The sequence below is a fragment of the Mustela nivalis genome (genome assembly GCF_964662115.1).
Source record: "Mustela nivalis genome assembly, chromosome: 4".
NCBI lineage: Eukaryota > Metazoa > Chordata > Mammalia > Carnivora > Mustelidae > Mustela > Mustela nivalis.
This window is the reverse complement of record NC_139023.1, coordinates 42,862,035-42,871,652: the sequence shown is the minus strand read 5'-3', so window position 1 is coordinate 42,871,652 and position 9,618 is coordinate 42,862,035. Positions and strand designations below refer to the sequence as shown.

The window sequence follows — 9,618 nt, the reverse complement described above, 5'->3', positions numbered from 1 at the left end:
ACTGAGCCACCCAGGCGCCCCTCCATAAGTTTGGTTTTTATCCCTGATGGCGAAAATGGAGACATTTGCAGTTGTAACTTAGCTGTTTACTTTTAAAAGATTCAAAGTCAGATAAAAAAAATAATTAAAGAAAATACAATGCAGGGAAAAAATATTTTATTATGAGCCAAAAGTCTTGGTTTAGGGCCTTGATTCTTATCTGTGTGATTTTTGTAAGAAGATTAAACTCTCTGAGTTTCAATTTACTCATATGTAAAATAAACAAAATTGCAATTCCTACTTTATAAGGACTTTGTGAAATAAAATTAGTTAAGTGCAATCTTGTAATAAACATCTATACAGGTGTTGTAGTAACTAATAATTAGCGTAAATTATGGTTTGGAGTACATCACTTACAAAAATCAAAAGGAAGTAAAAGACAAAAATACTGTCCACAACCGTCCTCCTCATAGAGCTCCACTCACCCAAACCTATGCTTAGATTATGTCCCATTTCCCATATCAAATGACTTTCTAATATTTAAAAAAGTAGCAGATAAACTGTCAGTGCTGATAGGTGGCTGTGCCTTGGTTCAGCTACTTTATTATCCTGTTGATGCTTGAAACTAGGAATATCTACTTCCTGTTCCTGGATTACAGAAACTGCCATCAGTATGGTTATCCCTGCCATGGAATAGACTCTGCTCTTTATGTGATAGCTCTTTCTTTTCTCCAGATTTGAGAATCAGTCAAGGAGAAAATCATGAATATTCATAGCACTTTTTACATATTGCCAGCTATATACAAACACATTCAACAGATACTTGTATTTGATCTACACTAATTACATAGGTGCGTGATTTAGTTTTGAAGTATATCTAATAAAAATAAGCAGAAAAATTGACACATATTCCTTTCAAAATATGTATTTCCTTATTTATTATTTTGAGGTGTTTGGCTTTTTTTTTCTTTTTTAGAATTAAGAGCATATCTCTTCTTTTGTTTGAGTGTTCAGAATATTCTTGCACCAAAATCTGAATCTTATTTCTATTCTCTGCAGAAATCACGTTGCTTCTAGCACTAGTCACCCATTACTGGGAAGTCTGGGAAAAAGAACATAACTTTGATAAGTTAACTTTTCACCGATAAAGCTCATTAATTAAACTCCCAGGAATTAGAAGCTGAGTGAGATATAGAAATGGCCTTGTAGAAGGTGTTCCAGAATGACTTGATTCCGTCTTACTCTCCCCACAAGTGCTCACCCATACCTGTGTGTGTGTGTGTGTGTGTGTGTGTGTGTGTGTGTTTGTGTGTGGGACAGACACACAGACTTACTGTTGCCTGGGTGATAGAAAAAATCGAGGAGAAAAGTTGAGAGGCAGAGACAAAGGCTGTGTCTCTACAACTTTGTCTGAATTGGACCTGACTGAAAGATTGGTTTGGCTGGATTTGGTAGAGCCTTTCTCCTCAGTGGCAGTGATCTGAAAATTGCTTCCAGTGCCATTTTAGTTAGCTGGTTCAAATAAAAACAAATATATCTTGGTAACATCCATTTCTACCCTGACTGTCACCAATGACAGTTTTCAGAATGGTGATTCTTAAGTAGTTCTCCATGAACTCAATAAGTAATCTGAAGTATGCACTTTTGCTTTTAAACATAAATCTTTAATGGTAAGGAATGAGTCCATTTTTCTTGCTTTAGTGACAGGTGAATATTAGTGCCCAGATGCGTTTGTTCAGTGCATCAAAGCTTAAAACCACAAAAACACAAAACTGGCTCCTGCATAGTTAATTTATGAAATGAATTTTATGAAATGTTATTCTTCAATGACATATTAATATGAGGATTTCATTAGGCTGCATGGTTGTATGGTGACTTTATTACTTCAATGCATTCTATTTCTTGGGTGTGTTTTTAACTTAAAAGTATGTCAGGTCTTGAAAATAGAAAATGAAACATTTTGACACCTCTGATTTCCTAATGTTTGTTTTTATTGCTTTACTTATGTATTCATTTATTAAAAACCTTGTAGACAAGTTTACATAGTACATTTCCTTAGTGAAAAGAAAAGAATGACTGTTATATGGGAATGATTAAAAAGAGAAGGTAATGAAATTTGAGAAACTTTAGGTGGCTAGACAATTTAAGACAGAATTATAGAAGGGAAAAATGGGGAAAATAATATGCTAGTAAAATAAAGAGGATTTGCTGCAATTCAAGAAAGATCTATTCCCTAATCATATGACAAAAAAACAGAAAGTTAGCGATAACCACAATTAATATTTTGGAAAAATATGTCCAAATATTAAAATTAGGTAATAGTAATACTGTGATGTGACAAACAATATGACTTCTTTAATTAGCTATTCAAAAACATGCATTCATTCATTAAACCAATTTTCACTGAGGACTGACTATGTGCCAACACCAAGAAATGTAACAATAAACAGAACAGAGGTGACATTTCCTTCAGGGAACACACTGCAGCCTTGAATAGGATGTGAGAATTAATGAAGGGACTTCATGGAAGTAGTTAAATATTTGATAAATGCTATTGCAACACATCACATATAGTAAGAGTACATAACAGGAAGTTCTAATGTAGTCTTGGCATGCATTATGGCTACATCATTATGGTTGGTTTGAGGATAAAAAACAAAAATTGAAACTTTCAAGTATTTAGTTTTCACTTATTAATAAGCATTTTTGAAATGAGATGGGCAGTCATATAGCCTGTGTAAAATAAGATAATTCATCTTAAACTTATGATTTAAATTAAGAAGATTCACTTATCAGTGATGCCTTGGTAAACGTGTGTTGCTTGTGTAATTGGCCAGAGCATCCCAGGCTACGTTAGCTTTTATAGAGCTGCTACAGAAAGAAAAAACAAAAAACAAAAAACAAAACAAAAACATATTCTTTTCATTTCTAGGAAAAGATAAAAATTAATTTAAAAAAATACAACATCTTAAAGCTGCTTAAATTTATACAGCTAATATTGATAATCTGCAATTAGGGCAAGTTTAAACATTTTCCACTCTTGGATATGAACAATTAATTTCAAAATTAGACATTACTTGTTTTGGCATTTTTTTACACCATTTATTTTGAAAAATGAATTGGTCAATTATTTCATGAAATAAATCACTTATTTCTTTTCTAATGATTCTCGTGTCCTGATGCTTTTGTTGCATCGGAAATTAGGTGGAATATGTCTCTTTACTGATTCTAATTGTTAAGGATTGTTAAGGATCAATAATTTGGTAGTGGATGGTACCATAGAATATTCCATAGAATTTTTATTCTGTGGAAGTGATTTATTTTGTCTTTTTGGCAATCTTCAAACTTTGTAGAGGTTTTACTAACATCAACTGTACCATAAAACTAGAAGACAATAGTCTGTACCTTCCGGCACCAAGAGCAGAAATCAGCCTACTGGTCAGTCTCAAATTCAGAGAAATATTTAACACTACTTGAAACTGACATTAGCACCAAAATATTTTGAAGGAAAATTACCATCACTTTTATTTGTGCAACTAGATACAAAGTTGGAAAATATTGTCCTTTTAGGGTCAGGACTTTGAAGGGTAGAGTAATCCATCCTTGACCTGAGATCAGCAGACCATTTATTGATAGCATGTAAATTGCTCAGATTTCTGTAAAGAGACTGCGAGCTATCTAAAGATTGTGTTTGGAGACAAGAGAGCTACTTTGAAGGGTGTGAACACACGGATCAAGCTCACGTTCCTGATCTTGGGGATTTATAAGTTGCAAAAGCTGTCACAACAAAATTACCATTTCATTCTTCTTTGTATTTGTAATATAAACAAAGCCAGCAACCCCCACTAGCCTGCCACCGCTATTCTGGTGACTTTTTCATAGACTTGAGAAGCTTGAAGCCTGAAACACAATTAATTCAATGTTTCTTTTACCATGCAAATATCTCTTGTCAGAGACAGCATCCATGAGATTAGCCAGCAGTATTGATTTAGATGCCCCAGGATTGTTAATTGTAGCTAACGGTTATGTCTCTTTGACTTCTGAAAGAGGTTATGGCCATTGCAAATACATCTTAAGGAAGGAAAGAATACTATCAGCCAAGATGTGCACCCAAGCTTTGGAACTAAGCTAGCAAGACCCTACTCACATCCCTGTAAAGCAGACATATATTTTTGTATTTTTTATAGGTGGATACAGTGCAGACCACGAACCCCCCTGGCCACATTGAGGAATCGTGTAAAATGAATGTATGTGCTCGTAAGTGAAACACATGTAATGTTCCAACTCAGTGTGTTGGATCCTAATAGACTTGGATTATCTTGTGTAAAAAGAAATCGATTCCCAAGAGGCAGGACCACTATCTCATTAAAATGAAGCTCTGATTTTGGAGAAAACTAAAATGGACTTAAAATAAAATCTCTGCAAAAAGGAATCAAACTATCCTTGGCAAACTGAAAAAAAAAAGAAAAGAAAAGAAAAGAAAAGAAAGCAAGCTCTCAATATGGAATAAAGAAGGGATGTGAGAGAGGTTTTGCAATCTTATTAATTACTGTGGAGAAACAGAATCAAATATCGTCATACTCAGGAGTGTGAAAAGAAGAACAGGAAATCCTTTTCCTTCGGTTTGCACTTGAATGGACTCAAGCAAAGAGTGGAGACATATCCTGTTACTGTTTATAGTTAATAATGTGGAGATTAGTATAGATGTGATTTCATTTGTCTTGCTTGAACTAATTGGATGCATTATGTAGAAATCACCTGAGCCTGTGCTAGATCAACAAAGAAAATGGAAATGTATACCTCAGGACTGAATTCTGGGAAAATTAGACTGTTCAATGCTCTTTAACAAAGTGTTAAGAAGAAATACTACTGCCGGTCAGGGAAAATGAGAAACTAGTGGACAGGAAAGAAAATAAAATTTAGGTCATTCTGATACTTGTCGTAATATAATTTATTACAGTGTAAAAGCAGAGGATAGATCGCAGTATATCTCACAGAACTTTTACACAATTTCTGATTGAATTTAGGGTAAACCACATAAATGTTCAAGGAATGTATGGCCATTATAACAATAGGAAACTGGCCTTTAAAATTTGTGGTCCTATGCATTCATGTATGCAGACGAGGGCTTTTTTTATATTGCTAAAGGATGAATTGCATGCAGGAAGTACCTCTTTACTTTATAGTTACTTGCTCACCTGAAGATACTGTATAAAGTCTAATTTTTGTATGAGTATGAGTGTATGTGGGTGCATTTGTGTGTGTATGTGTGTGTGTCTAAGTGGAAGGAGGTAAAATTTAATGGTTGACATTTGCACTTTGGTTCATTGCCTAGAATGTAAAGGGGTAGAGTAAACTGTCTTAAGCCATTTCATATGTGTTATCACTATTAAAGATTATTATTCACATACAAAGTCATTCTGATATAGAGTAACTACTGCAAAGGCTCTCCAATTAAGTGTAATATTTATTGCCATTGAGTCATTTAAATTAAGTCGTACCAATGTCTGAAAATGAGAGTGGGCTCCTGTGAAATCGTTTGAAGACAGTTGGAAAATCCTATTACACTCTTTCAGGCACTTCACTCAGTGACAGAGGATATGAATCGTGGATGTTCTTATAGAAGATATTTGGGAAATATTTGATTTTTAACTAAAACTTTTTAATCCAATCTATAAGTTACAGTTTTTTGTCCACTTTTCTTCAAGCTAAATTAATAATAAGTAATCATATATTAACATAGATAAGATGGTAAATACTTAAAACAGATTGACATATCTTTTGTAATCACCATGTGCCATAATAACTTTGAAACTATTGTTCTCTGGTATTTGTATTCATTTCTCTTTATCTTACTGATTAATTTTATAGTAAAACTTTTTACCTCTTCTATGTGACAATCAACTGAAGTCGGTACCCTATCTATATACTATTACAGGGATTTTTGTCTTTATTTATGCTATTATAAAAATTATAAATCTATAAACTGTATAATTCTATTGTATTGAATATTTTTCTGTGACCAAAGTAATAAAAAAAAACCTGCTTTATAAGATGACTATATTTCCTATTTTCATAATCCTTTAAAACAACAGGACGTAAAATATGCTCATGTTCCTGATTTTTGGAATACAGTCACAACATCTTCACAATTTGAGAGTGAAGAGCTTAGCCACTGTAGATAAAGAGAAAAGGTTGGGCAGAGATAAGGTTTGACGGAGATAATTTTGAAGGTGTGAAGAGAAAAGTACCCTGAACTGACTCAGGAGTTTTGAGGTCAAATTTTGCTCTGCTAAAGAGCCAGACCCGATGAATAATTTTTTTTTTTTTTTGAGTTTTTGGGTGTTCAGATTTCTTACCTATAAAGGATGAGTTTGGATGATGCTGTAAATTTTTAGATCATTTTAATTCTAAACTTCTAAAGTTTTGAAACATTGCAATGTGACATTTCATACTGATCATATTACCGTGCATCCTTAGTTTGACTCAGTGGCAGTATGTACTGAAGTATAAATAATCATGTTCTGGGATCAATAGGTATCTCCAAGTTAATTGAACCAAGAGGCCCCCCAAGTACAAAATCACTCTATCTTTAGCAGAGAAAAACCTTTTTGTTCTGCACTGAGTTGAACACATTCCCTGCCAGCATATTAAAGTGCCAGAACCAGTTTTTCTTGCTCTTTACCCCCCCGAGGATTGATCAGCACATGAAGGTCTCTGTGACTTCAAAGGCATTCTGGGCTTGGATCAGCCTGGTTGGGTTCAGAGGAGAAGGAAACACTAGCCCCTGATGTTTACTGCTGTGGGCCTTTCATCCTATAGTCCTCTGCTTAGGAGAAGCAACAGGCAGAGGAGTCTTGTAACGGTCATAATTTCAGGATTAATGTTTAGTCATGAAATGCCTCACTCAGAAGAACAGCACTTTTATTTTAGCTTCCAGCCACTACTCCAACTGGGAAAGGTCAGAGACACAGTATGAAGCAAAGTGAAAGCATATACAGGATCAATTTGGGGAGGAGGGTGCGTGCTAACTGGCAATGGTGTCGCTTTCCAAATCACAAAGGTGGCATGGATAAACGTCAGGGATCCTTAGTTAGAGAACTGGTCACACTGAACGTTTGTTTCATTTTGGCGAAACTTCTGGTCATTTATGGAACCGATTTAGGTAATAAAATTTAATTTTGTCAGTTTATTCTTCCTTATACAAGATTAGAGATTTAGATGGGAGACCACCTACCAAGCCTCTCCCATGACCCGCTATAAGTAAAAATTTCACTAAAATATGAAAAAACGTTCAAAAATATTATTGAGGAATAAAAGACTATGCTTTTCATTTTAGTTCTGGTTATTATTTTTTTTTTGTATGCTATTATTCCACTTCCTGGTTTTGATAAATACAAATTATTTGAACTGATTTTATTATTTCTTTGATAACTATTTATTATTTAAAAAATGTTTAATGTTTTAAACTTTAATTCCAGTGTAGTTAAAAAACACTGTTGTAAACAAAACAAAACAAAAACACTGTTTTATTGGTTTCGGGTGTGCAATACCACACTTCAACAATTCCATGTATAACTAGGTGCTCACCAAGATAAATGTACTATTAGTCCCCTTCACCTGTTTCATCCAATTTTTGTTACCAAGAGTCAGCTCTATGCAGACGATATATTCATTGCTCTATTAAATACTTATATCAGCCTCATGAAGCAGATTCCATTATTGTCATATCATCTGTTTTACAAATGAGGAAAATTAGGCACAGAAAGTTTGGGTAAATTTGCAAAGATACAAAGCCGGCAGGAGGTAGAGCTGCGCTCTGAGTCCTGCCACTGGACTTCAGAGAGGCTCCACTCAGCAAGTGGGTCAAGGAGCTCCCAGGCCAAACACTGCAAAAGATTGGGGTGCAAGTCAGGTTCTGGAATTATCTCAGGGTACAGAAGTGGATTTTTTTTTTTTTTTTGGTTCTTTCAGATCACACATCTGTTAATGTGAGTGTGGCAGATTCAACATGCATGACTTAGATGTGAAAGGCATTCCGAAGTTCTTAGCACACAGAAATATTGGATAAAGATGGAATCTGTGATAGAAAGTCTGCTTTAAATATTGGTGACAGGGAAGAAGAAATTCTTTTCTAACCTACTTGTTTTGTAGGCTTAAAATATGTGACCACGTACTATTTGCATCAAACATTATTCGAAAATGAAGGCTGTTATGGATTGAGGCAAATAACAACCGTATTCTTTGAACAAGGAGAGCTCACGGTCTAATGGGAATTCCAGCCGCACAGGCTAATTACTACAAAGCCATGTGCTAAACGAAGGACTATGATAGTAGCTAAGAGGGCAGTGTTGGCAATCCAGGTTGCCTGGGTTTGAGACGCGGTTCAGACACTTGACAAACTGAGTGTCCTTTGAACAGATAACTTGACTCTGCCTCCATTTTTTCGCATGTAATATAAAGTTAGTCACCACATCTGTGTCATACATTGATTTTGATTACTAAATGAGATTTAGCCAGGTAATGTGAGTATGACCTGACAAGGACTCGATTTGTTAATTTTGTTATCGTTTTTTTATAGTTAACATATGAATAGGGTGTAGTTGCTGCTGACTGGGAAGTTCTTGGGCTAAAGTAAACTCAGCATCACTGTCACTAGTGAAATAAAAGGCACCTCACAGAAAAGGTAACTCCAAGCACTTGATATACTTCATATACTATGGCGTGAAACTCAGCAAAATTGTGTGGGTACAGGTTCTCCAAGGGGATTCATCAGTTCCTGATCTGATACAATCCAAATCTTAGAGCACTGTGAGCTGCAATTTTTTCAAGTACAGACAAGTGAAAGGAAGCTGTGAAAACTGAAATCAAACCTGTCACAATCCATGATGAAAGTTCCTAAAAGGTCAAAGAACAATTTTTGAAGGATCACTTTATCTATCTATAATCATAAGGGAGTATAATTTTCCCCAGTAGCTTAAAAATTGTGAAACCCAAGAATAATTATTTGCCAGATTATTTTAAGAACTAACGATGATGCGGATTATGATAACCAATCCGTAAATATATTCTTTGCAAATATTTAATTAGTATCTATTATCTATGATGAGGGCTTTCTTTTCTTTCCTTTAAGATTTTTTTTTTATTTATTTGACAGACAGAGATCACAAATAGGCAGAGAGGCAGGCAGAGAGAGTGGAAGGGAGCAGGCTCCCCGCTGAGCAGAAAGCCCAATGCAGGGCTCCATCCCAGGACCCTGGGATCATGACCTGGGCCGAAGGCAGAGGTTTTAACCCACTGAGCCACCCAGGCTCCCTCTTTTTTTTTTTTTTTTTTTTTTAATAAAGATATTATTTATTTATTTGACAGAGATAGAGAAAGAGAAATTCCATCAAAGCTCTTCTATTTGGAAGTACTTTTTCAAGGGGAGCTGTAAGCAGAGGGAAAGGGAGGAGTAGGCTTCCTGCTGACCTAGGGACCTTATGCTCAGGCTCAATGCCAGGACTCTGGATCATGACCTGAGTTGAAGGCAGACGCTGAACTGACTGAGCCAACCAAGAGGTTCCACGCTTTAGTTTTGAAGTCCTTTATTAAGCAGAACATGTGCTTTGTTAATAAATACTAAAGATGAGATTTGGA

General features: G+C 35.2%; 1 protein-coding gene across 9 annotated transcripts in view; it reads left to right on the top strand.

Moving 5' to 3' along the window:
* The window catches only part of PCDH7 (protocadherin 7), a 417,735-nt gene that overhangs the window by 62,870 nt on the left and 345,247 nt on the right, over positions 1 to 9,618 (top strand). The window contains exon 2 of one of the 9 annotated variants that reach the window (XM_082727739.1): positions 4,167 to 6,032. The exons of the other annotated variants lie outside the window; for them this stretch is intronic. Within the exon in view, the coding sequence (XP_082583865.1) occupies positions 4,167 to 4,244 (78 nt within the window). The 3' untranslated portion in view covers positions 4,245 to 6,032. Of the gene's footprint in view, positions 1 to 4,166; positions 6,033 to 9,618 lie in introns of those variants that run through there. 9 annotated transcript variants of the gene reach the window in all.